A 27,737-nucleotide genomic window follows, 5' to 3' on the forward strand; every position below is an offset into this window, starting at 1 on the left:
CAAGCAGTTCTCCCAGCTCAGCCACCCTAAGTAGTGGGATTACAGGTTTCAGCCACTGTGCCCGGCCAATATTTGCATTTTTAATGACATTTTTCTTTTGTAATTATCTGTCTGTCTTTCTATCTATCTATCTATCTATCTATCTATATTTTAAATCTTAATTCCTTAAGGCTGCTATCTATCTATCTATCTATCTATCTATCTATCTATCTATCTATCTATATTTTAAATCTTAATTCCTTAAGGCTGTAGTGGAGAAAACCCAGGTGGGTTCCAAAGACAAACACCAGTGACTCTGGTGACCTGCACTGGGTCATCTCTGCACTGCTTGCTGCATTCTTGAGACAATGAGACCAATTCATTCAGCGGGCTGGGGCCTCTGGCAGGCAGGGAGGCCACTGGGGCTCACTTGCTTGCATGGGTTTCAGAAGGAACTTTCCAGGTTCAGATTGCAGGCCAGATCCTGACTATATATTAGTGTTTTCCAGAGGGATAGAACCAATAGGCTGTATGTATATATAGAAGGGGAGTTAATTAGGGAGAAGTAGCTCACAGGATTACACAGTGAAGCTCCAGAATAGGCCGTCTACAAGCTGTGGAGAGAAGCCGGTAGTGTGACTCAGTCCAAGTCCAAAAGCCTCAAAACCAGGAAAGCCCACAGTGCAGCCTTCAGTCTGTGGCAGAAGGCTCCAGGAAGCTGCTGGTGCAAGTCCCAGAGTCCAAAGGCCAAAGAACCTGCAGTCTGATGTCCAACAGGAGAGAAAAGAAAGCAAACATCTGGCACAGGAAGAGGGAGAGGGCTGCAGAAGACTCAGCAAGCTGCTCATGCCCCTTCTTCCACCTGTTCTAGCTGTGCTGGAAGCCGATTGGATGGTACCCACCCACATTCAGGGTGGGTCTTTCTCTCTCAGTCCACCGAGTCATGTCAGTCTCCTCTGGCAACATACAGACACCCAGAAAAAAAATCAGCTATCTGAGCATTCCTGAATCCAATGAAGTTGACACCTAACATTAACCACTGCACCAGCACCACCTGTGTGTGAGCTGGTGGTCTAAGGTGGGGATGGGGTGCACAGATCTGTCCCTGGTAGGGAGGGTCAACAGGTGAGTGGCAACACCCAGGTGAGCACATTGAGCTGGGGTCACCATCCAGCTGAATGTGAACATCCCAGGTCCTCGGCTGGATTCTAGAAGAGGCTGGTAGTGAATTCATCCCAAAGGGCAGTGGGGTCTCTGCCGTGTCTCCAAAGCCAGTGTCTCCAGGGGCAGGCCCCAGCACTGTTGAGCACATTGAGCCTCGCTCTGGGGGTTGACGGGGTGGGTGTTGGTGACAGGGCTTATTTTTAATTCTGGATGCTCTAAGTATCCAGTGTGGGATCAGGCAGACTCCTCAACCACTACCAGTTGTGTGGGGTGGTGTCTCGTTTCCTCTGCTGTTAAGTGCAAGCAGTCACCTGAGGAAGCATGTGCAGGACATCAACCAGGCTTCTTTTTTTTTTTTTTTTTTTGAGATGGAGTCCTGCCGTTGCCCAGGCTGGAGTGCAGTGGCGCGATCTCGGCTCACTGCAAGCTCCGCCTCCCGGGTTCACGCCATTCTTGTGCCTCAGCCTCCTGAGTAGCTGGGACTACAGGTGCCCCACCATGCCCAGTGGCTAATTCTTTGTACTTTTAGTAGAGACGGGGTTTCACCGTGTTAGCCAGGATGGTCTCAATCTCCTGACCTCGTAATCTGCCCGCCTCGGCCTCCCAAAGTGCTGGAATTACAGGCGTGAACCACCGTGCCCGGCAGCCAAGGCTTCTTCGCTTGGCAGGGAAGAAGAGATGGCAGGGAAGCCTCCAGTTATGCCATGGGCTCTCAGCTGTGGTGTGGAGAGCAGGAAGGGGCTTTTTACAAAACTCTGATGGGGTTGGGGGGTACATGGCATCAGAGACTAGGTTTCAAGGCCAGGCTAGCTGCTTGGTAGAGGAAAGCACTTAACCCAGCGGAGCCATGGTTCCTACAGAAAACGGACAGTAGATGCTGTCTTGCTGGCAGCTGGAGGTTGAAACCACTGTATGTGACATCCTGGCCAGTGCCTAGTCTCAGCTAGATCCAGCAAGGGTGGGGTGGGGGGTCATTTTCTTCTCTTTGGTTGTGCATTGAACAAGCCGCAGATGTGGCTCAACACAGGGACTAAAAACCCTTCCAGTCAATGTCGATGGGGTACGATGCGCTGCATGCTGCTAACCTGAGTGGGCTGAGAGACTTGGAAATTCCAACAGGTTTGATTTGTGAAGCTTTAATTTGCAGTCATGCCTGACTGTAAGCCTTCACTAGAGAGCCTCAATATGAACAAGAACACCCCATTATGGATGAGGCAACTGGGGCTCCAGGGATGAGGGCGCACACCCAGGGTGGCAGAGCAGGCCGGGAAGCAGGAGCTGAGCCTGGGTCTGTCTGATCTCAGATGCCTAGCCCAGTCCATAGTGCAGCCCAATCCTGCAGTTTGGTTTTGAGACACACCGGAGTTGCCTGTAGAGATGTAAAAACCACAAAGGCATCTGGTATCCAGAAACTATGAAGAACTCCTACAGCTCAACAACAAAGACAGACAACCCAATTTAAAAATAGGTGATGAGATCGGGCGTGGTAGCTCACGCCTGTAATCCCAGCACTTTGGGAGGCTGAGGCTGGTGGATCACCTGAGGTCACGAGTTTGAGACCAGACTGGCCAACATGGTGAAACCCCATCTCTACTAAAAATACAAATTAGCTTGGTATGGAGGCGGATACCTGTAATTCCAGCTACTTGGGAGGCTGAGGCAGGAGAATTGCTTGAATCCAGGAGGCGGAGGTTGCAGTGAGCCAAGATCATACCACTGCACACCAGCCTGGGCACAAGAGCGAAACTCCATCTCAAAAAAAAAAAAAAAAAAAAAGGGTGAAGAACTTAAATCGACATTCTCCAAATAATGTATACCAATGGCCAGTAGGTAAGCCTATGGAAAGATGATCAGCGTCACTAGTGACTAGGAAAATGCAAATCAAAACCACAATGGGATACCACTTCATACCCACTAGGATGACAATACACTAGGATGGCTATAATACAAGAAAAGGAAAGGAACAAGTGTTCACAAGGATTTGGAGAAGCAGTAACCTTGGTTTGCTGCTGGTGGGTGTAAAATGGTACATCCACTGTGGAAAAGTTTGCAGGTTCCTCAAAAAGTTAAAACGTGGAGTTATGGTATGAAACTACAACCCCATTCCTAGGCATATGCCCAAAATAACTGAAAACAGGTCATCAGACACTCATACACCAATGTTCACAACAGTGCCATTCACAATAGCCAAAAGGTGGAAACAACTCAAATGTCCATAAACTGACAAATGGATAAACTCGTGGTATATTCATACAGTGGACTATCAGTTATAATCATTGAGGACCGACACATGCTACAATGTGCATGAGCCTGACAAGTCAAAGAAACCAGACACAGGAGGTCATGTATGGTAGGATTCCATTTTCTGTTTTTTTGAGACAGAGTTTCACTCTTGTTGCCCAGGCTGGAGTGCAATGGCCCAATCTCAGCTCACTGCAACCTCTGCCTCCTGAGTAGCTGGGATTACAGGCGTGAGCCACTACGCCCTGGCTAATTTTTGTATGTTTAGTAGAGATGGGGTTTCATCATATTGGTCAGGCTGGTCTTGAACTCCTGATCTCAGGTGATCTGCCTGCCTTGGCCTCCCAAAATGCTAGGATTACAGGCGTGAGCCACTGTGCCCAGCCTGGTATGATTCCATTTAAACAAAATATTCAGAGTAGGTAAATCCATAGAGACAAAAGGTGGTTGGTGGTTCCCCGGGGCTGGGAGAGGCAAAACCACACATGCAGGGCCACAACCCACACCCACTCAGAGATGCTCCAGGAACAATCTCAGGAATCTGCATTTATAAAAATCCTCTCCAATACTCCACCAGGACACAGAGCCACTGGTCTATGGGGCCAGGAGCCCAAGACCTGAGAACAATTCTAGTTTCTTCAACAACTAGCAACGTGACTGGGCAACTCACACCCACCTCCGCTCATCTTCTAAACTGTAAATCAGAGTCCATATGGCTTGTATTATTCACAAGGTTTTTGTGAAGGCACACGGGGAACATGGCCACCACTGGAAAAAGTGGAAGATGGAAAGTTAGTGATCTGAATCTGAACCTTTCATTGGACATCTTCTCTGCTCTGAGGGACCACCTGTAGGGTGGGAAGAAATTGGGCTCAGTGCTTACCACGTGGAAAGGGAGGAAGGGCTGTCCACATGGGACACGAGGGACAGACATGAGGGACAGAGGCTGGTGAGACCTCCCAGGGTGAGCTCCTTCCAGCACTGGCTGATACCTGTTGCTTCTGCAAATGTTCCCCAGACCCTCTGCACTCTCACAGGTCAGAGTAAAAAAAGGTTGTATTATTTATTTAAAACAAAATGTTTGAGACAGGGTCTTGTTCTGTCACCCAGGCTGGAGTGCAGTGGTGTGATCATGGCTTGCTGCAGCCTCAAACTCTTGGGTTCAAAGGATCCTTCCACTTCAGCCTCCTGAGCAGCTGGGACTAACTAAAGGCGTGTATAACTGTGCTTGGCTTTATCTTTAATAATAGAGACAAGGTCTAACTATGTTGCCCAGTCTGGTCTTCAACTCCTGACCTCAAGCAATCCTCCAGCCTTGACTTCCCTAAGTGCTGGATTAGATGTGAGCCTCCATGCCCCGTTGGGGTTGGATTCTTTTATTTTTTTTAATTTAAAATTTTTTTTTGAGACTGAGTCTCGCTCTGTCATCCAGGCTGGAGTCCAGTGATGCAGTATCGGCTAACTGTAACCTCTGCCTCCTGGGTCCAAGCAATTCTCCTGCCTCAGCCTCCTGAGTAGCCGGGTCTACAGGCGCATACCGCCACGCCTGGCTAATTTTTTGTATTTTAGGAGAGACAGGGCTTCACCGTGTTGCCCAGGCTGGTCTCCAACTCCTCAGCTCAGGCAATCCACCCACCTCAGTCTTCCAAAGTGCTGAGATTACAGGCGTGAGCCACTGCACCCAGCCTGGGTTCTTTATTAAGGCAATGAATTCTGGGTGTCCTGGCTTAACTAAAGAGGGAATGAAGCTTCTTCTGCGGGATCAGTGTTACCACAGCCACTTCCTTGTATTACACCGTCCTTCTCAGGACATCTATGAGAGAAGCCCTGGGCAGCCTGGACATGGCCTGCCCCATGAGTGCTGCCGGCTCACTTGGGGCTTTCTGGAGGTGAAGGAAGCAGTCCTGGGAGCTTCTTCTTTTGGCACACAGTGGGCTTCAGCTAGGACTGCACCAATCCTCTGCTAACAGCAACCACCCTCGGGGGGTCCGAGGGAGCAGCTGCATGACTTTTCAGCAGTGGCTATGGTCACTTCTGAGGCTTGGGAAGAGGGCCACTGTCCAACAGAGCTGGCCTGCTCCACAGTGGTCTGGACCTTGTGCCCCTTAACACGAAAAGGCCCGACTCCAAAGGCCAACACTGTCCTCCAAGTTTCCAGGACACTAAATGGCCACTTGGTCCTGGTTAACTCATTTCCCAACACAAAGGAGACAGGTCTGAGAAAGTGGCACGCTCTACCCTACCCTGAGCTCATCTGTTCTGAGGACAAAAGGGACGGGTGTGTCCAGGTTGGTGGCATAGGCTGCATTTCCGGGGTTTCTTTGCTGTGGACCCCGTGTCTGAGGAACTGGCCCGGGACCTTTTGCTTCTGGCTTCCGACCCCAGGATTCTTACTCTGTCTCCTGTCCAGGACGGGGCTCCAGAAGTCCCTGTGGGGAGAGTCAGGGAAGGACTGAGGTTAGAACTGACACGTAGAAGTAGCAAGTCCTGCCGGGTGCGGTGGCTCAAGCCTGTAATCCCAGCACTTTGGGAGGCCGAGACGGGCGGATCACGACGTCAGGAGATCGAGACCATCCTGGCTAACACGGCGAAACCCCGTCTCTACTAAAAAAATACAAAAATCTAGCCGGGCGAGGTGGTGGGCGCCTGTAGTCCCAGCTACTCCGGAGGCTGAGGCAGGAGAATGGCGTGAACCCGGGAGGCGGAGCTTGCAGTGAGCTGAGAACTGGCCACTGCACTCCAGCCCGGGCGACAGAGCGAGACTCCGTCTCAAAAAAAAAAAAAAAAAAAAAAAAAAAAAAAGAAGTAGCAAGTCCTGAACACGGTGGCTCATGCCTCATGCCTGTAATGCCAGCACTTTAGGAAGCCGAGGCAGGAGGATTGCTTGAGCCCAGGAGTTCAAGATCAGCCTGGACAACATGGCGAAACCCTGACTAAAACAATGTAGACGGGCGAATCACGAGGTCAGGAGATCGAGACCATCCTGGCTAACGTGGTGAAACCCCGTCTCTACTTAAAAATACAAAAAACTAGCCGGGCGACGAGGCGGGCGCCTGTAGTCCCAGCTACTCGGGAGGCTGAGGCAGGAGAATGGCGTAAACCCGGGAGGCGGAGCTTGCAGTGAGCTGAGATCTGGCCACTACACTCCAGCCTGGGTGACAGAGCGAAACTCCGTCTCAAAAAAAAAATAAAAAAATAAATAAAAATAAAAATTAGCCAGGTGTGGTGCATGCCTGTGGTCACAGCTACCTGGGAGGCTGAGGTGGGAGGATGCCTGAGCCTGGGAGGCTGCAGTGAGCTGTGATCACACCACTGCACTCCAGCCTGGGCAACAGAGTGAGACCCTGTCTCAAAAAAAAAAAAAAAAAAACAGTAGCAGCAGACGATATGGACGAATCAACTTTTTTTTTTTGAGACAGAGTCTGGCTCTGTCGCCCAGGCTAGAGTGCAGTGGCGCAATCTCGGCTCACTGTAAGCTCCGCCTCCCGGGTTCACGCCATTGTCCTGCCTCAGCCTCCCGAGTAGCTGGGGCTACAGGGACCCGCCACCACACCTGGCTAATTTTTTGTATTTTTAGTACAGACCGTATTTCACCGTGTTACCCAGGATGGTCTCGATCTCCTGACTTCATGATCTGCCTGCCTCGGCCTCCCAAAGTGCTTAATTACTGGCGTGAGCCACTGCACCCGGCCGGCTGAATCAACTTTTACACAGCCACATACACCCCACCGGCCAGCCTCCCTTCACACTGTGTCCAACTCTGTAAGGTTGAGGTGCGATATGCCTTCTGCCTTATGTTACCTGACACCTCTCCCTCAAGAATCCTAAGCTCCTGGCGATATCATCCCACATTCACTTGGTGAGTGGACACTGGCATCACTTCATGCTGAGCTTTTTACAGAGGCAGAAACCCAAGCAAGCTGATCTGTGTGGTAGGGTGGGAAAGACAAGAAGCCTGTGACTAGCAACCTGTGACCCACCTTCATGCAGGAAAGTCCAGCTCTGGATCCCTTCCTGTCCCTCAATGTGCCTTTCCAGACCAGCTGTCCATTTACCCAGGACAGTCAGCCAGCCAGTCTGGGGGTCAGATACCATGTCCTTCCAAGTGGGGAGACAAGAGGCCAGACTGCATCTCACTTCAAATGTGGGCCTCTCATCGCAATGGCCATCTCTGGGCCCCACTGGCACTGGTAGCTAGTTCCAAGTCCCACAGTTTTTACCAAGCCTCTGGGTTCTTTCTGTGCATGCTGGGCTGGTGATACATGCATAAGAATCATAGTTAGTCTGAGACTAAACTTCTTTCTAAAACAGGAACCCTATGAATGTAGGCAGGGACCATCTTGTTGAGCAAACTTGAGGCAGAGAGGCTAAGTCATTTGTTCAAGGTTATACTGCTGAGCTTTGGAACCAGATTCGCACAACTCCAAAGATCCCACTAGGCCTTTGGGTCATTCTTAGCTACTTAATTAAGCTCTGCTGTGCACTGGAGCAGGAGGAACCATTCAAAATGCCTCCACCTACACCACTCAACTTGATGCAATGTCTAGGTGCCACTTCTCATGACACCCAGTTCCCGGACATTGACCCAAGCTGTGTCACCCTGGGCAGGTTCCTAAATATCATCGGGGTTGGTGTCTTCATCTGAACAAATGAGGCTGGGCCGGGCATGGTGGCTCACGCCTGTAATCCCAGCACTTTGGGAGGCCAAGGCAGGCGGATAACCTGAGGTCAGGAGGTTGAGACCAGCCTGACCAACATGGTGAAACCCATGTCTCTACTAAAAATACAAAATTAGCTGTGCGTGGTGGTGCATGCCTGTAATACCAGCTACGTGGGAGGCTGAGGCAGGAGAATCATTTGAACCTGGGAGGTGGAAGTTGCAGTGAGCCAAGATCGCACCATTGCACTCCAGCCTGGGCAACAAGAGCAAAACTCAGTCTCAAAAAAAAAAAAAAAATAGAAATGAGGCTGATGCTCATGGTCTGCCAAGGGTCACGACAGCTGCAAGGGCACAAGGCCATTGGGAAGGCCTATGTCCTCATTCTGGTGTCTGTTGCTATGAGACCCTGAGCAACGCCCACTTCATGTGTCTGGGTCTCACCTTTCTCACTTAAAAGTAAAATTGTGATCATAATGCTTACCCGATGAGGATGGAAGATGCATAGGAAGTATACTTAGCATAGTGCCAGGCATAGGGCAAATGACACCATTACTGGTAGCTACCCTTTAATCTGGAATGAGGACTGTACAATCATCACCTTGCTGAAAGTGATCAAGTGAGGAAACAGAGGTGCAAGGCAGCCCAGGTGCCCCTCCCAATCCCACCATGACCCTATCTTGCCTTCTTTCTGCTGTCCCCAGTCTCTGAGGTAGATACCTGAAAACCCAAGGCAGGGATTCCCATGCCCCTCCCTGCCTCACCTGGAGCGGTGTTCTCATCGACCCACTGGAAGAAACCACACTGCTGCTCTCTCGGCTTGGCACACGTGTGGAACTGGCGCCCCTTGTTGGGCCCATCCTTCTGCACAGTCCGTGTGACAGTGGGCTGGCTGCACAGGCAGGATGTGCCAGTACCACTGCCATCACCAGGGTTGCCAAACCCACCCAGGTGGATCCCTGGGCCTGGGGGGCGTCCCAGGGAGCCGCCTAGGGGTCTATATGCCGAGGCGGGAGGCCCTCCTGCTCCCGGATTGGGGCTGTCTGCCCACAGGAAGAAGTTGCAGCTACCCCCGTTACACTTAAAGAATTGCCGGCCCTGGTTGGGGCCCTCCTTACGGACAGTAAGCAGCACAGCCTCCTGGCCACAGTTGCAGGTCACAGAATTGCTTTCACCAGCAGCCGTGGGTGGTGGGAGGGTCCGGGCCAGAGCCTTTGAGGGCCCAGTCTGTCTGCTGTCAGCAGGCTGGGGGTGCTGGCTATTGTCCATCCTGTTCAGGGACTGGCTAGCCTGCAGGTGACCAGAGGGCTGGATAGCCCTGGGGGGGCCCCGTGAAAATCTCAGGTCCAGGATCTCCCTCAGGGTCTCGTCGCATCCACCGATGCAGCAAACAAACTCCAGAGGCATGGTTGGGGGAAGGCTACCGCGCTTAAACTTTAACTTCAACCTAGTGAGGCCAGAAGATGGGAAAAAACATTAACAACCAGGTGCCAGCTTCTCAGTCCACTGAGGGCTGCTTTAGCCCTAGGCCTCTCTCCACCATTCCTTATGCATCAGGAAGCCCACGCAAGTCCCCTGTGAGGCCCTCCGTCAGCCCACCACAAGCCCTTGCCAGTCATCACAGGAGTGGACAGTGGGAAGCAGTGCAGATGAAATCTAAGATGCCAGTAATTCACTAAAATAAAAACACCTCTGAGAAGTTCCATGCCTCTATATCAGCAGTTCTCCAAGTGTGGTTCCAGGGTGCCTGAGCCCTTTCAAGGAGAATGCAAAACTATTTTATAGGCCGGGCATGGTGGCTCATGCCTGTAATCCCAGCACTTTGGGAGGCCGAGGCGGGTGGATCATTTGAGGTCAGGAGTTCGAGACCAGCCTGACCACATGGTGAAACCCTGTCTCTACTAAAAATATAAAAAAAATTAGCTGGGCATGCTGGCGTGTGTCTGTAGTCCCAGCTACTTGAGAGGCTGAGACAGGAGAATCGCTTGAACCTGGGAGGTGGAGGTTGCAGTGAGCTGAGATTGTGCCACGACACTCCAGCCTGGGTGACACAGTGAAGACTCTGTAACACACACAAAAATTTTTATAATAATTCTAAGGCCGGGCATGGTGGCTCACACCTATAATCCCAGCACTTTGGGAGGCCGAGGCGGGTGGATCACGAGGTCAAGAGATTGAGACCATCCTGACCAACATGGTGAAACCCCATCTCTACTAAAAATACAAAAATTAGCTGGGCGTGGTGGCATGTGCCTTTGGTCCCAGCTACTCAGGAGGCTGAGGCAGGAGAACCTCTGGAACCTGGGAGTTGGAGGTTGCAGTGAGCTGAGATTGCGCCACTGCACTCCAGCCTGGCAACACAGCAAGACTCTGTCTCAAAAAAAAAAAAAAAAAAAAAAAAAAATTCTGAGAGGTTATGTCTATTTTGCTCTTATTCTTCCATGTGTATACAATGGAGTCTCCCAGAGGTGCCAGCACATGCAATGACTCAGCAGACTGACTGCAGAAGCAGATATGGGAATCCAGCTCTCTTCTATTAAGCCAGACATACAAATTGCAAAATGTAAAACAATGTCATTCATGTCATTATTATTTTGCTTTAGAAAATAAGTATTTTATTACCCCCAAAAACATGGTATTTACGGGAGTATGCAATGCATTTACTAGAAATAAATTATTATAATTTTTAAAATTTTTTTGAGACAGTCTCACTCTGTTGCCCAAGCTGGAGTGCAGTGGCGTGATCTTGGCTCACTGCAACCCTCACCTCCCGGATTCAAGCGATTCTCCTGCCTCAGCCTCCCAAGTAGCTGGGACTACAGGCGCACGCCACCACGCCCAGCTAATTTTTTGTACTTTTAGTAGAGACGGGATTTCACCATGTTGGCCAGGATGGTCTTGATCTCTTGACCTCGTGATCCGCCCGCCTCAGCCTCCCAAAGTGCTGGGATTACAGGCGTGAGCTACTGTGCCTGGCCCAATTATTGAATATTTTAAAAGATGTTTCCACTTTAATTTCACATATGGTACGTACTGATAAACCACCACCAACAAAAGCTCTCTGGGCTCCTCAATGATCTTTCAGAGTGTTAGGGGTCTGGTGACCAAGAGGTTTGAGAACCACTGTCTTGTACTAGGGCTGTGCACTTTCTAGAGGAACTTAAGTAATTTATTTATTCATTTATTTTATTTTTTTTTTTGAGATGGAGTCTTGCTCTGTCGCCCAGGCTGCAGTGCAGTGGCGCGATCTCGGCTCACTGTAAGCTCTGCCTCCCAGGTCCATGCCATTCTCCTGTCTCAGCCTCCTGAGTAGCTGAGACTACAGGCATCTGCCACCACGCCTGGCTTATTGTATTTTTAGTAGAGACGGCGTTTCACCCTATTAGCCAGGATGGTCTCCATCTCCTGACCTCGTGATCCACCCGTCTTGGCCTCCCAAAGTGCTGGGATTTCAGGCCTGAGCCACCGTGCCCAGGCTATTCATTTATTTCTAGAGACAGGTCTGGCTGTTATCCAGGTTGGAGAGCAGTGGTGAAATCATGGCTCACCACAGCCTAGACCTCTGAGATCAAGCGATCCTCCTGCTTCAGCCTCCTGAGCAGCTGGGCCTATAGGCATGTGTCACCACATCTGGCTAATTTAAAAAATTTTTTGGCCAGGCGCAGCGGCTTATACCTATAATCCCAGCATTTTGGGAGGCCGAGGTGAGTGGATCACTTGAGGCCAGGAGTTCGAGACCAGCCTGGCCAACACAGTGAAACCCTGTCTCTACTAAAAATATAGAAAGTAGCCAGGGATAGTGGTACATGCCTGTAATCCCACCTACTCAGGACGCTGAGGCAGGAGACTCGCTTGAACCCAGAAGGCGGAAGTTGCAGTGAGCCAAGATTGCACCACTGCACTCTGGCCTGGGCAACCCAGCGAGACTCTGTCTTAAAAAAAAAAAAAAGGCCGGGCGCGGTGGCTCAAACCTGTAATCCCAGCACTTTGGGAGGCCGAGACGGGCGGATCACGAGGTCAGGAGATCGAGACCATCCTGGCTAACCCGGTGAAACCCCGTCTCTACTAAAAAAAATACAAAAAACCAGCCGGGCGACGAGGCGGGCGCCTGTAGTCCCAGCTACTCGGGAGGCTGAGACAGGAGAATGGCGTCAACCCGGGAGGCGGAGCTTGCAGTGAGCTGAGAGCCGGCCACTGCACTCCAGCCTGGGCGGCAGAGCAAGACTCCGTCTCAAAAAAAAAAAAAAAAAAAAAAAAAAAAAAAAAAAAAAAAAAAATTTTTTCTTTTTAGAGATGGGGTCTTCCTATATAGCCCAAGCTTGGATGTTGTCTTTAATATGCAAATAATTTCCTAAGCCTTGTGTAGCAATGATCTATATGGAGAGGGCAGGGAAAGAGGCCTTCATGGTTCTTTGCCCATGGCCTACTGCAAACAGGGTCATACCTGCCAAAGCAGTGACAGCGTGGAACACAACAGAACCGGATCAGGCCTGCTAACCTGGCTGCTGCAGAACACAGCTACATGCCTGCAGGGCCTGAGTGGAATCCCCGACACTCCTCTCTGGGTTCTGACAGGAGCGAGGGAAAGATGGGCGCCGTGGTGTATACACTGCAGAGGAGGCGCCTGACTCAAGCGCCCAGCTCACCTGTACACAGGATGTGGCTGACAAACTGGACACACACTGCTGTCCCTGCTGGCCTCTAGCACCGAGTCAGGAAGCCACACAGCTGAGCGACACTCCGGGAAACCCATGCAGCTGAGGTAGAACCTGGGGACAAGGTGCCATGTCAGATGGTAGGAGTGCAGGGGACGCTCTCAGCTGTTGGCCATCCGCTGAAGCAGCCTTTTCTCAGCTGACCGAGGACAGCATTCCCTTTTCTGGACGACACTTAACTGGATACACAAGCACTCATATTGAATTGATTGGGGAAAATGAGCCTTCTCACATCCCAAAAGCACAAAGCAGCTATTGCTGACCCTGCTTTCTATTTAGAAAACCGACAACCAACCAAGGTGACGCCAGGGGCTCTGTGCTGTGCACTCACACATTCTTGCCTTTCTGCCTCGTGTCAAGTCTGGGCAGTGTCAGGGAGCCCCTCAGTTTGCATGTGAGTAAACGGTGGCTTGATGTGGGCTGGAAACCTGCCCAGAGACACGAATGCGTGTGGAGACGGGAGCCAGGAATGGAAACCCATCTGTTTGTGACAGAGCCCCACCCACTACCCAATCCATCCCATCCCTGTCTCTCCTGGCCAATGTTTTTCAACACCTTGCAGTCATGAAACGTTAGGGTTTGACTAGCCAATATGCATGTGATTTACAAATTCCTCATGAGTCTGCCTGGGTACACTATGAAGAAAAAAAAGCCCTGAACTCCAACCATTTAAATAAGAAATTTACAATCTCAGAAATGGAAATTATCAGATAAACACTGGAGTGGCAAATCCCACAAGATAATCTCCTGACCTTCTGGAGTAACTGAGAGAAGCATTACAAAAGAATAACAGAAGAACAAAAGAATAATAATTCTCCAATTCAGAAAAGTGGAGAATTCAGAGCTAAAACAAAAGTAGTTATTCTCTGTCCTTATATTCCAAAGAGTACTAATCCAATAACCTACCAATGGTAAGGAAAACCCATCAATGTCATTTATTAAGTGCTGAAATATATGCCCATTCAGTCATTGGGCATAGAGTGGCACTGGCATCTGTCTGTGAGTGACCTGAGCCCTGACACCTTCTTCCAGGTCTGGCCCGCAGACCTCTTGTTTCTGAGAGCGTGGGTGGCCTTCTCTTCACTTGGGCCAGCCAGGTTAATGATGGTTGGAGGTGAGGAGTCAAGAAACCTCCTTTCTTATTCAGCAGCAAGGACCGCAGCAGCCCCAGGTGGGTCAGGCAGGATGGAGAAAGGCGGTATAAACCCGGTTTCAAACTCTGCCTTTGCTGCCCACCACAGCTGCTTGACTCTAAGCAAGCACCTCAGTCCTCTAAGCTGCATAAAAATCCCTGCCTTGCAGGGTAGTTATGAGAATGGGATGAGGTAATGCTTACAGAGCACCACCCTGCAACATGCCAGTGAGGGACGGCACCTGATGATGGCCACCACCCCTCCAACACGTCTTTCCCTGTGAACTTCCTCCAGTGGCCAGCCACTGGCTTGAACAACCTGATGTGAGGCTAAATTGCCCACTTGTATCTACGATATTTAAAGTAGATTTTCAGGCCCCATTCAGAACTAAAATAGGAGAGAAGAAGAGTAGTATCTGCTGAGTATCTACAACACATCAGGCAATGTGCTATATATATAGTCCTGACCGTTTTCACCAAATCCTCACCCTTAACACAGTCTTGTGAGTACTGACCTTATTTTACAAAAGAAGAAATTGGGGCTCAAAGCAGGTAAGTAACTTGCTTCAGGCCACACCGCTTATATGCGGCAGAAGTGGCATTTGAACCCAGACCTACCTAGATCTGAAGCTCATGCTCTTCCATGTGTTACACATTGGGTATATGATGTCCTATCCACAGGGGACAAAAAACCCCACTATCACTCGGTTGTCCACCTGCTCTGAATTCCCATAGTGCTTTACACCTCAAAGGCCTGATCCCATCCTGCTATGCTTCTAGGTCAACACCTTGCCTGCAGGTTGGCAACCACAGGCCTGCCTTGAAAGATTCCATGGAGTGAAATGGCAGGGCCTTTCGAGCTGTGGCTGACACTGCAGGTGCTGGGGAGCAGAGGTGGGGGCAGAAGGCGACGCACTGACCCGCCGTTCTTCTTGGTCTTGAGGACCATGTCCTTGTCGCACTGTGGGCACTTCCTGATGGGCTCTGGCATGGCTGGGTAGATCTCTTCTTGCTGGGCCAACTCTGTCCCATTCCCAAAGTACTGGGCCAAGGCCTCATCCAATCTGAAGAAAAGGCAAAGACAGACACCCATCAGCCGGCAATCGCTGCAAAAGCACCTACAACACTCTTATGTGCACACAACAGGCGTGACCTTGGGAACCAGCCAGTCAGTGAGCCGCAGGCCTCCTGCAGAGAACAGATGGCAAACAGAGAAGACTAAGCTCACCATGGGCCCTGGTGCCAAACCAACTCCTGGGAGGAGAGTCCAGATACAGGCAGATGCTTCTGCTTGTCACCAGCCCACATTAAAAAGTAAAACTGGGCCGGATGTGGTGGCTCACGCCTGTAATCCCAGCACTCTGGGAGGTCGAGGAGGGTGGATCACCTGAGGTTGGGAGTTCAAGACCAGCCTGACCAACATGGTGAAACCCCATCTCTAGTAAAAATAACAAATTAGCCAGGCGTGGTAGTGCATGCCTGTAATCCAAGCTACTCAGGAGGCTGAGGCAGAATTGCTTGAACCCTGGAAGCAGAGGTTGCGGTGAGCCGAGATCACACCATTGCACCCTAGCCTGGGCAACAAGAGCGAAACTCCGTCTCAAATAAAAAAAAAAAAAAAAACCAGAAACAAACAAAAAAGTAAAACTGCACAGGGTCCATGTACAAACTCCAGGAGTGTCTGTCTGCATTAAGTTTAAACTAGCTCACGCCTGCCTTTTCACAACTAGCATGGGGTAGTCTGAAGAATAGGAAATAACAAACTGTTACTTACTATTACAGTCTCACAACACCCATCAGACACCAGATGTGTGGGAGTTTTCCCCACACACCGAGCAACTCTCCCGCCAGACACCAGTTGGACATCCTCTAATTCAATTCAATTCTGACACTATGCACCTGGAGATCCATCTGACAGTTAAGGGCTCAGTCCCAGAAGACTGCTCCCCCCGATCCCCTCAGATGTCAGTCACAAATCCCATGCTGTGACCTGTGCTTCTGACTGACTGGTTGTAACCTGGGGTTCCCCAAACCCCCTCCTTGGTTTGAATAACTCAACAGAGTGGCTCACAGAGCAAGGAATGTGGGGAAGGAGTAGCTTCCATGCCCTCTCCCAAACACGCACCCTCCCAAACACGCACCCTCCCGGAATCTTTACCTGTTCAGCTATTTGGATGTGCCCCAAACCCAACTGTTTCGGTGTTGTTTTTTTTTTTTTTTTTTTTGAAGTCTCACTCTGTTGCCCAAGCTGGGCTGCACTGGTGTAATCTCGGCTCACTGCAACCTCCACCTTCCAGGTTCAAGCAATTCTCCTGCCTCAGCCTCAAGAGTAGCTGGGACTACAGGTACGCACTACCATGCCCGGCTAATTTTTGTATATATATATATATTTTTTTTTAGCAGAGATGGGGTTTCACTATGTTGGGCAGGCTGGTCTTGAACTCCTGACCTCGTGATCTGCCTGCCTCGGCCTCCCAAAGTGCTGGGATTACAGGCATGAGCCACTGTGCCCAGCCCTTGTTTGGGGATTTTATGGAGGATTTATTACTTAGGTATGATTGACAAATCACTGGCCACGTGTGATCAACTCAACCTCCAGCCCCTCTGCTCTTCCTGAGGTAGGGGTGGGACTCAAAGTACCAACCTTCTAATCACAGGGTTGCTTCTCTGACAGCCAGACCGATCCTGAGGCTACCCAGGAGCCCTCAGCCACTAGTCATCTCATTCGTGTACAACAGACACAGCACTTACAAAATTCCAAGAGAATCAGAAAATGATGTCCAAATATATGTATCTTATTATAAATCATAGTATCATAAGTAGAAAACACATCATTTCTAACAAAATACATACATGCTGCTTGCTAAATATCCACCTCTAAATGCTCCAGAAAATAAATGGATCACACTCCAGCACTTGGGTTTACTGATTTAAAAGACTTTGTTGCCTAACTCAAGATAATTAATTTGTCACGTAATGAAAGCAGAAAAGAAAAAAAAAGATAATTAAAATCAAGAGAATGGTATTTCTAAAGCCAATAGTTCAGAATAACTGGAGGAGACTGTTCTGATTACTGTTTCTATAATGATAAAGCTCTACGGAGAGTTGTAAAGGAACCGGAGAAGAAAGCCCAAAGAAAGGGGTATGTGGAGAACCCCTAGGGCAGGAGGCCAGTGGTGAGGATGAACCTGGCAGGGTTAAGAACTCTGACTGGCCCAGATGCAGTGGCTCACGCCTGTAATCCCTGCACTTTGGGAGGCTGAGGTGGGAAGACCTCTTGAGGCCAGGAGTTCAAGACCAGCCTGGGCAACATAGTAAGACCCCATATCTCTATTTCTTTTAAGGACTCACTTCTTTGCTTTAGCCACTGCTTCGATGAAAACCTGCTTGTATTTCTGCACTTGCTGCCTTAGAACCACAAATTTGTCCTTCTTGCCATCACAGATCAGCTTCAGATCAGCTTCCAGCTCAGCCCGTAGGTCAGGCTTAGACATTTCATAGCCCATGGAATCATAACCTGCAGGGAAAGAGTCGAGCTCAGTGAGGGCCCACCTGAGACCCTCAGGGACTTGGGTGACACAACCCACTACCCACTGCAAACTCTGTCCTCCCTTACCTTCCACGAGTCCCATGCCCAGGTGCCCAGGGAGGAACCGCTTGTCTGGGGTGAGTCCCACGTACATCCGGGCTTTGATGGTCTCAATGTGCTCCGCATGAGTGGCATCCGTACCTGGAAGCCATTTGCTGGTTACTCTGAGGTAATACGGATAACAGCTCCACCCGGGTGGCGCATGGGCACCTTGCTCACTCCGGAACCCCTCCTTTGCCTGGACAGCCTATATAGGTAAGATGCCTTCACTTCATTCCCATATAGCTCATTCAAGAAATCACAACGGCAACCTCAACTCTCTTGCTCCCTCACATCCCATTACTCAGAAAAGCTGTCAATTCCAGCTTCAAAGCTCCTTTTAAAAATTCTCCTCTCGGCCGGGTGCGGTGGCTCAAGCCTGTAATCCCAGCACTTTGGGAGGCCGAGACAGGCGGATCATGAGGTCAGGAGATCGAGACCATCCTGGCTAACATGGTGAAACCCCGTCTCTACTAAAAAATACAAAAAAAAAAAAAACTAGCCGGGCAAGGTAGTGGGCGCCTGTAGTCCCAGCTACTCGGGAGGCTGAGGCAAGAGAATGGCGGGATCCCGGGAGGCGGAGCTTGCAGTGAGCTGAGATCCGGCCACTGCACTCCAGCCTGGACGACAGAGTGAGACTCCGTATCAAAAATAAAAAAAAAACCATCTCTACAAAAAATTAGGTGCATACCTATAGGTAGGGAGGCTGAGGTGGGAGGATTACTTGAGCCCGGGAGGCAGAGAGTGAGGTACACTGAGATTGAGCCACTGCACTCCAGTCTGGGCAACAGAGCGAGACCCTGTCTCAAAAAAAAAAAAAAAAATTCTCCTCTCCATGTGTCCAAGCCATAGTTGCAGCTAGTGTGCCTATTTCTAGTCTCTTCCTCCACCCTAACCATTCTTTAAGCTGTGGCCAAGGGGATCTTTCAAAATGTAGCTCTGCCATGAAGAAAATGCAAATTAAAACTGCAGTGAAGGCTGGGAGCAGTGGCTCATGCCTGTAATCACAGCACTTTGGGAGGCCAAGGTGGGCAGATCACCTGATGTCAGGAGTTCGAGACCAGCCTGGCCAACATGGTGAAACCCCATCTCTATCAAAAATACAAAAATTAGCTGGGTGTGGCGGCATGTGCCTGTAGTCCCAGCTGCTCAGGAGGCTGAGGCAGGAGAATCACTTGAACCCAGGAGGCAGAGGCTGCAATGAGCCAGGATCACGCCATTGTACTCCAGCCTGGGTGACAGAGTGAGACTCCGTCTTTTTTTTTTTTTTTTTGAGACGGAGTCTCACTCTGTCGCTCAGGCTGGAGTGCAGTGGCTGGATCTCAGCTCACTGCAAGCTCCGCCTCCCGGGTTTACGCCATTCTCCTGCCTCAGCCTCCCGAGTAGCTGGGATTACAGGTGCCCGCCACCTCGCCCGGCTAGTTTTTGTATTTTTTAATAGAGATGGGGTTTCACTGGGTTAGCCAGGATGGTCTTGATCTCCTGACCTCGTGATCCACCCGTCTCGGCCTCCCAAAGTGCTGGGATTACAGGCTTGAGCCACCGCGCCCGGCCGAGACTCCGTCTTAAAAAAAAAAAAAAAAAGGCCAGGTGCGGGTGCAGTGGCTCACGCCTATAATCCCAGCACTTTGGGAGGCCCGAGGTGGGCAGATCACAAGGTCAGGAGATCAAGACCATCCTGGCTAACATGGTGAAACCCCATTTCTACTAAAAACACACACACACACACACACAAAAATTAGCCGGGAGTGGTGGCAGGCGCCTGTAGTCCCAGCTACTCCGGAGGCTGAGGCAGGAGAATGGTGTGAACCCAGGAGATGGAGCTTGCAGTAAGCCGAGATTGTGCCACAGTACTCCAGCCTGGGCGAGAGTGAGACTCCGCCTCTAAAAAAACCAAAAACACAAAAAAACAAAACAAAACAATGAAACAGCAGTTCACACCTACTGGCAAAATCAAAAACAGAGATAATACTAAGTAAGGATGTGGATAAACTGGAATCCCTAGTGCCTTGCTGGTGGAAACGAAAAATGGTACAGCCACTTCAGAAAAGTTTAGTGGTTCCTAAAAATGTTAAATAGAGTTACCATGTAAACCAGCAATCCCACTCCTAAGTCTACCCAAGAGAAATGAAAACATATGTCCACACAAAACCTTGTACAAAACTGTTCAGAGCAGGATTATTTATAATAGCCAAAGAATAGAAACAACTCAAGTGTCCATCAACTGCAACCTCCGCCTTCTGGGTTCAAGCGATTATTTTGTCTCAGCCTCCCGAGTAGCTGGGATTACAGGCACCTGCCACCAAGCCCAGCTAATTTTTTCATTTTTAGTAGAGACAGTGTTTCACCATGTTGGCGAAGCTTGTCTCGAACTCCTGACTTCCAGTGATCTGCCCACGTTGGTCTCCCAAAGTGCTGGATTACAGGTGTGAGCCACTGTGCCTGGCTCTTTATAGGAAATAACTAAAGTAGGCAAATCTGGCCAGGTGCAGGGCCTCACTCCTATAATCCCAACACTTTGGGAGGTCGAGGTAGGAGGACAGCTTGAGGCTGCAAGTTCTAAGACCAGACTAGGCAACATAGCAAGACCCTGTCCCTACATAAAACAAAAAAGTTTGGTTGGGCATGATGGCTCAGGCCTGTAATCCCAGCACTTTGGGAGGCCGAGGCGGGTGGATCAATTGAGGTCAGGAGTTCGAGACCAGCTGGGCTAACAGTGAAACCCCATCTCTACTAAAAATACAAAAATTAGCCGGTGATGTGCACTTGTAGTCCCAGCTACTCAGGAGGCTGAGGCAGGAGAATTTCTTGAACCCGGGAGGCGGAGGTTGCAGTGAGCTGAAATCGTGCCACTACACTCTAGCCTGGGTGATAGAGCAAGACTCTGTCTCAAACAACAAACAAAAAACCCAACAAAAAAATTAGCTGGGCATGGCAACATATGCCTGTAGTCCCAGCTACTTGGGAAGCTGAGGTGGAAGGATCCCTTGAAACCCAGAGTTCATGGCTGTGACTTAGCCTGGGTGACAGAGTAAGAACCTGTCTCTCTAAAACAAATTTTTTAGGGGCTGGGCATGGTAGCTTACACCTGTAATCCTAGCACTCTGGGAGGCCTAGGCGGGTGGATCATGAGGTCAGGAGTTCGAGACCAGCCAACCTGGGCAACATGGTGAAACCCTGTCTCTACTAAAAATAACAAAAATCAGCCAGGTGTAGTGGTGCATGCCTGTAATCCTAGCTACTGGGGAGGCTGAGGCAGGAGAATCGCTTGAACCCGGGTGGCAGAGGTTGCAGTGAGCCGAGACTGCACCACTGCACTCCGGCTGGAGCAATAAGAGCAAAACTCCATCACAAACAAACAAACAAACAAACCCAAAAAACTGACTATGGTGATAGCTGCACAACTTTGTAAATATGCTAAAAAATGTAAATTATACATTTGAAAGACATGCACTGTACAGTATATAAATAAGACTGTTAATAATCTTTTTTTTTTTGTGACAGAGTCTCTCTCTGTCACCAAGGCTGAAGTGCAGTGGCACAAACTCGGCTCACTGCAACCTCCGCCTCCCAGGTTCAAGCAATTCTCCTGTCTCAGCCTCCTTGGTAGCTACGATTATAGGCGTCAGTTATCACACCCATCAATTTTTTGTATTTTCAGTACAGATGGGGTTTCACCACGTTGTCCAGGCTGCTCTTGAACTCCTGACCTCAAGTCTTGAACTCCTGACCCCTTGCCTTGGCCTCCCAAAGTGCTGGGATTATAGGTGTGAGACACAATGCCCAGTCTGTTAATAATCTTTTAAAAATATTATTTTGGTTTTTTTTGTTAAGCGTACCTCTATGTGGTTCCTTTACTTAGAAATCCTAGAAGACTCCCTGCTGACCACGTACCACCATCTAAGCCCTTCAACTGGGCAAGCCAAGGCCCTGCAGTCAGGCTTGGATCATCTTTCCAGACACCTTCTATGGCCACCACCCCCAATCCAGCCACAGCAGGCTTTTGCTTTCCTGCTCCTGTGCCTTCCTCAGGCCTGCCCTGCACTGGGCTGCCCTTTGTTGATCCAGCAGTCTTACTATGAAGTTTTGGTCCAGCTCAAATGCCAGCCTACCCATGACATTTGCTTCCCTGCCTACTCCCTGCAGAACTCATTACATTGTATTCAATGTGTTGGTTTGGTTCTTCTGTTAGACTGAGAACTTAAAAAATGAGGTCTTGGCCGGGCGCGGTGGCTCAAGCCTGTAATCCCAGCACTTTGGGAGGCCGAGACGGGTGGATCACAAGGTCAGGAGATCGAGACCATCCTGGCTAATACGGTGAAACCCCGTCTCTACTAAAGAATACAAAAAAACTAGTCGGGCGACGAGGCGGGCGCCTGTAGTCCCAGCTACTTGGGAGGCGGAGGCAGGAGAATGGCGTGAACCTGGGAGGCGGAGCTTGCAGTGAGCTGAGATCCGGCCACCGCACTCCAGCCTGGGCGGCAGAGCCAGACTCCGTCTAAAAAAAAAAAAAAAAAAAAAAAAATGAGGTCTTATTCCTCTTTGTGTCTCTGGTGCTTTAGTCCAAGCTCTATTGTGGGCCTCATGCTTATTTTTTTTTTTTTTTCTTGAGACAGGGTCTCGCTCTGTTGCCCAGACTGGAGTGCAGTGGCTCAATCTCAGTGTACCTCACTCTCTGCCTCCCGGGCTCAAGTAATCCTCGCACCTCAGCCTCCCTACCTATAGGCATGCACCTAATTTTTTGTAGAGATGTTTTTTTTTTTATTTTTGATACGGAGTCTCACTCTGTCGTCCAGGCTGGAGTGCAGTGGCCAGATCTCAGCTCACTGCAATCTCTGCCTCCCGGGTTCACGCCATTCTCCTGCCTCAGCCTCCCAAGTAGCTGGGACTACAGGCGCCCGCCACCTCACCCGGCTAGTTTTTTGTATTTTTTAGTAGAGACGGGGTTTCACCATGTTAGCCAGGATGGTCTCGATCTCCTGACCTCATGATCCGCCTGTCTCGGCCTCCCAAAGTGCTGGGATTACAGGCTTGAGCCATCGCGCCCAGCCGAGATGGTTTATTTTTTTGAGATGGAGTCTCACTCTGTCACCCAGGCTGGAGTGCGATCTTGGCTCACTGCATCCTCCACCTCCCGAGTTCATGCAATTCTCCTGTCTCAGCCTCCCAAGTAGCTGGGATTACAGGTGTCCACCACCATGCCTGGCTAATTTTTGTATTTTTAGTAGAGACAGAGTTTCACTATGTCGGTCAGGCTGGTGGTCTTAAACTCCCTTCCTCAGGTGATCCAACCACTTCAGCCTCCCAAAGTGTTGGGATTACAGGTGTAAGCCACTACGCCCAGCAAGATGGGGTTTTCCCGTGTTGCCCAAGCTGGTCTTGAACTCCTGGGCTCACGTGATTCACCCATCTTGGCCTCCCAAAATGCTGGGATTACAGGTGTGAGCCACCGCATCCAGCCCTCATACATTTTTATCAAATAAATCATGATGGGTGAACCTCTACTAATTTTACCTAAACCTGCAGGGTTTCTGGATGTCCTAGTGATGGTCAAGGACTCCACGTTGGAGCACTGCTTCCTAAGTCATGGGCCTAAGAAACTCCCTTTGTGGGTGAGGCAGCTGCTTATGTAACACATGCCCAGGGAGCTCTGCTTCCCCTCCACTGTGCTGCTGATATTCCTGGACTAGGCTTGCCAGAGAAAGCCCTTGAGAGCCTTGACAAAAACAAATGGAGGGGACAGCAGATTAGTTACAAGGACCTATCTGCAAAGCTTGAGCCATGGGACTTATTGGGAAAAACACAATTCTGGCCCAGTGTTTTATTAAAACCTAGTTTCTGATTCCTAAGCAATTATGGGAAATGCTTTAACAAAACGCTAAGAATCCAGTCACCCATAGCTAACAGCAGGGTCCTGGGACATACATGAGGCCAGCGTGAGCAGCCTGACTGAGCAGTGTGGGCGTAGGCCTGCAGAGACAGCTGCCACCCTCACCCAATATTCCACATGGGAAGGAGGAGCCAGATCTGACACTTCAAAATGAAAACAGATTTTATGATGACTGTCCTAAGTTTTAATTGTTGGTTCCTTACATGCTGTTCTTATTCAAAAGAACAAATCCTCATGTGGCCAACGGGTGCTCCCAGTTGGGCCCTCAAAGCCATGGGAAAAGTCTCTTACTACGTGGACAGCACAGTGCATGGTTTAAGAGCACTGACTGTGCAGATATTCAGACCAGGTTTTAATAACACACACTTTGTGAACTTACGTAAGTTCTTCACCTCTCTGAGCCTTATTTCAACTATAAAATGGGGATAAAGATACAGCAGCTGCATTAGACAATGGTTTGAAGACTAGAGGAAACCTGTGCCTGGTACACGGTAAGTGCTCAAGAGATGCGAGTTAACCAGAGGAGCCACTGACCAATGCCGTGCTTCTCCATGAGGGCAATGAGGTCGGCCTCGGTGAGCAGCTTGGGCGGGCTGGTCTCCCCATCCACCATCTCCACGGTGCTGGGCTGAAAGCGGGAGCCTCGCTCATAGACAGGGAGGATCTATAGGGAGCGGCAGGTGCAGCAGTCAGATGATTCCATTATCACACTCAGGCAAAAAATAACCTCATTTCAAGGAACACGGTCCTGCTCCACTGGAGAACTCAGGGCTCGCAACACAACTGTCCTCCCTCTCCCTGGGGAACACTCTTGATCACCTTGTCACTCCAGTGATCATATGGATACACGTCCAGATAGTTTCTGGCCAGAATCACGAGGCCGTGGGCCACAAAGCGTTCCTGAGCGATGTCGATCTCCACTGTGGTCTCCTGCCCCTGAGCATCCTGGGAGCAGCAAGCCAGGAAATGGCGAACAATAAACTCATACAGTCGCTGTTCGTCTCCCTAGGAAGAAAAGGAGTTTGAAACTCCCCCTAGAATATCACCTCTCAAGGACAGGAGCATCGCTGGTAGCCTTAGCCAAATGTCCAGCACAGAAGAGGCCACACTGCTCCTCAGGCCCTGCACTAACATGGAGTGCCAGGCAAACAAGTCCTGGGGAGAGGATAGGTTTAGGTTGACACATTTCACAACTCAAATCTGGCAAAGATAAGCAAGGGAGTAGTCTTCCCTTCCAGAGTGGTTCTTTGATGTAAACCCAATCTAAGCAGAAAACAAGATGAAAGCCTAAGAAGTTGGCAACAGACTCCTCAAATGCAAGAGACAGAGCAACACTGCACCTGGTGGCCTTAGCCCAACTTCATGCACACGTTTAAGCAGTAATTTGTCAGGGTAATTTTCAATTAGGTAATTAATGATTTAGTGAGTCTCACTCTATCAAAATGAGACATTTATACACATATCCAATAATTCCCCTTCTAAGGATCTCTTCAAAGGAAGTAACTGGAGAACCACAAAAATATTTATGTCTACAAATGTTAACTATAGTATCAAAAACACAAACAGATTTGGCAAAATAAATTATGGCACATCTTTGCAATTGTTAAATATCATGCTTAATAGGCAATTTTTCCTCCCTTATAATCTTTTGTAATTCTTAAGTTGTCTAAAATGAACATGTAATTTTTTTTTTCAGAGTCTCACTCTGTCATCAGGTTGGAGTGCAGCGGTGCAATCTCAGTTTACTGCAGCCTCCGCGTCCCGGGTTCAAGTGATTCTTCTGCCTCAGCATCCTGAGAGCTGGGACTACAGGCACACGCCACCACGCCCAACTAATTTTTGTATTTTTAGTAGAGACGGGGTTTCACCATGTTAGCCAAGATGGTCTCAATTTCCCGACCTTGTGATCCACCCACCGTGTCCTCCTAAAGTGTTGGGATTACAGGCGTAAGCCACTGCTCCTGGCCATATTTTTAAAATCAGAAAGAATATATGTTATTAAAAGAAGGAGGAGAAGAACAAAAGACTAAGATTTCCCCAGCTTTGTGAGAAGCCTACAGATGTAAACAAGCCTAATGGCTCCTGTGCCTGCAGAGTCTGCCTGTGGCTGAAGAAATGACTGAGACAGACAAGCAGAGCTGAGTGGGAAACTGCAATGACGCGGGGTGGCACGACTGGGGTGGCAGCAAAGTTTCAGGAGGCAACCAAAACTGAGCCAGTCTTGAGAGGATGGATAGAATTCTCTAGTTCCAGGGACTGGGAAGGCCACAAGGCTCACAGTGGGGGTAGGTGTCTGCACAGCGGTGTGGGGAGGAGAGGTACCTAGGTTGCCTATGAAGGACTAGCAGGGAAGCAGCAGGAGCTGACGGAGAGTGGGGATGTGGGGCTAGATTAAGACGGGGGCCCATCACGGGGAAGGGTGAAGCAGTCTTTCATCAAAGCAAACGAAATGAGAGAGATCTCAAAATCACTTGTTTTTACAATCACAGCCCACAGAGTAAATTCCAATCTTACTACCAACCCCCAGCACTTCCCTGTGGGTTCCAGCAGGCAGCACATTCAGAGAAACCAACCTGTAAGCTGTTGGTGTATTTGGTGGGGTGAATGGGAGGGTGAGCTTGGTCAGACTTGTTCCCATTGCGTGGGGTGGGACCACCCCGCTCTAGAATGCTCTGGGCAAAGGCCCCCCAGCGTGGATCGGGGGTCTGCTGTTCCACCAACACCGTCAGGTTTAAGTCTCTGGGAAAACTGTTTGTTTCTGTTCGGGGATAGCTGATGTACCTAAAACCAAGGCAAACAAACAGAAAAAGAAATTGCTAGGCTCTCTGATTGGTCATTAAATAACTGAAAGCACCCGCTAACACCTACACACACTCATCTGATGTAGCCAACTCAATTGAAGGCAACCTAGGTTACCTGATTCAGAAAAGTTCTGAGATGAGATGCGCCTACTCATGGGGTGAAAACCAGCTGGCTCTCCTGCTAGGACACTCAAAGAAGCCAAAGGAGAAACAAAAGGGGCAGCACAGCACAGGATAAAGGCCAGCAGCCTCATAGCCTGGGGCTTGTCACTGGCCACTCTGGGGGTCAGTCTGACAGACCAACCCTGATGCAGCACATGAGCCTCACTGACCCTGACAAGTTCCACCAGCGTGTGCTTCGAGACTGTTCTTAGAGTATACAAAGAACAATGCTGTCCAATAAAACTGTCATGTGGACTCTATTTGTTTTTCATTTTTATTTTTGAGATAGTCTTGCTGTGGTGCCCAGGCTGAAGTGTAGCAGCGTGATCTTGGCTCACTGCAGCCTCCGTCTCCCAAGCTAAAGTAATCTTCCTGCCTCAGCTTCCTGAACAGATGGGACTACAAGTGTGTGGCACAATGCCTGGCTAATTTTTCTTTTTTGTAGAGACAGGGTTTTGCTATGTTGCCCAGGTTGGTCTCAAACTCCTAAGCTCAAGTGATCCTCCTGCCTAGGCCTCCTGAAGTGCTTGGATTTCAGGTGTGACCCAGCATACCCAGTCTCTATTTGTAATTTTTGTTTTCTCCCAGAGATGGAGTCTTGCTCTGTCACCCAGGCTGGAGTGCAGTGGTGCAATCTCAGCTCACTGCAACCTCCGCCTCCTGGGTTCAAACGATTCTCCTGCCTCCGCCTCCCCAGTAGCCGGGACTACAGGCGCGCAACACCACACCACGCCCAGTTAATTTTTGTCTTTTTAGTAGAGACGGGGTTTCACCATGTTGGCCAGGATGGTCTTGATCTCTTGACCTCATGATCTGCCTGCCTTGGCCTCCCAAAGTGCTGGGATTACAGGCGTGAGCCACCGCGCCTGGCCCATAAACTCTATTTCTAAAATATTTCATCCTGATAAAGACGGTTCAAATTCTACTCCCAAATCCAGAATATTTACCCTTGAGTGTAGAGCTTCTCAGCAATCCTCATGGTTTCTTTAGCATTTATTCTCAACTTTCGAGAAGCCAGCTTCTCAAGCTCCTGTGAAATGGGTCAACAGGGATGTTAGGTGTATTGCATGAGTCAGGCAGCACAACTCAAATACACAACTCATCTTCAGTCAAATCTGGCCCGTCACTCCAGGTGCTTCTGTCAAACAGCGGAAAAGACTGCCCAACAACAATTTCTGGGCCTGCCAGGCAGAGTCAGATCCTAGCCTAGTGGTTCTCAGACTTTAATGTGTGCAGGACTCAACTGGGAAGCCAGCGGATTTGGGACTCTGACCACTGGGGAAACTGCTATGTTGTGCAGGCTGATTTTGAACTCTTGGCCTCAAGCAATCCTCCCTCTCTGACCCCCCAAAATGCAAGGATCACAAG

General features: G+C 49.6%; 1 protein-coding gene across 2 annotated transcripts in view; it reads right to left on the reverse strand.

Annotated features, from left to right (window-relative positions):
• Positions 1-3,516: 3,516 nt before the first annotated feature.
• The window catches only part of TOP3A (DNA topoisomerase III alpha), a 42,096-nt gene continuing 17,875 nt past the window's right edge, over positions 3,517-27,737 (reverse strand). Inside the window, exons 10-19 of one of the 2 annotated variants that reach the window (XM_010367750.2) lie at positions 27,317-27,399; positions 25,980-26,187; positions 24,226-24,411; positions 23,941-24,070; positions 17,505-17,618; positions 17,240-17,405; positions 14,809-14,952; positions 12,688-12,810; positions 8,806-9,488; positions 3,517-5,813 (exon numbers count right to left, since the gene is read on the reverse strand). In XM_010367750.2, the coding sequence (XP_010366052.1) occupies positions 5,635-5,813; positions 8,806-9,488; positions 12,688-12,810; positions 14,809-14,952; positions 17,240-17,405; positions 17,505-17,618; positions 23,941-24,070; positions 24,226-24,411; positions 25,980-26,187; positions 27,317-27,399 (2,016 nt within the window). In that variant the 3' untranslated portion in view covers positions 3,517-5,634. The remainder of the gene's footprint in view (positions 5,814-8,805; positions 9,489-12,687; positions 12,811-14,808; positions 14,953-17,239; positions 17,406-17,504; positions 17,619-23,940; positions 24,071-24,225; positions 24,412-25,979; positions 26,188-27,316; positions 27,400-27,737) is intronic. The other variant, XM_010367743.2, reaches the window with a different exon arrangement.

This window comes from Rhinopithecus roxellana, chromosome 19 (genome assembly GCF_007565055.1).
Source record: "Rhinopithecus roxellana isolate Shanxi Qingling chromosome 19, ASM756505v1, whole genome shotgun sequence".
Taxonomy (NCBI): Eukaryota; Metazoa; Chordata; class Mammalia; order Primates; family Cercopithecidae; genus Rhinopithecus; species Rhinopithecus roxellana.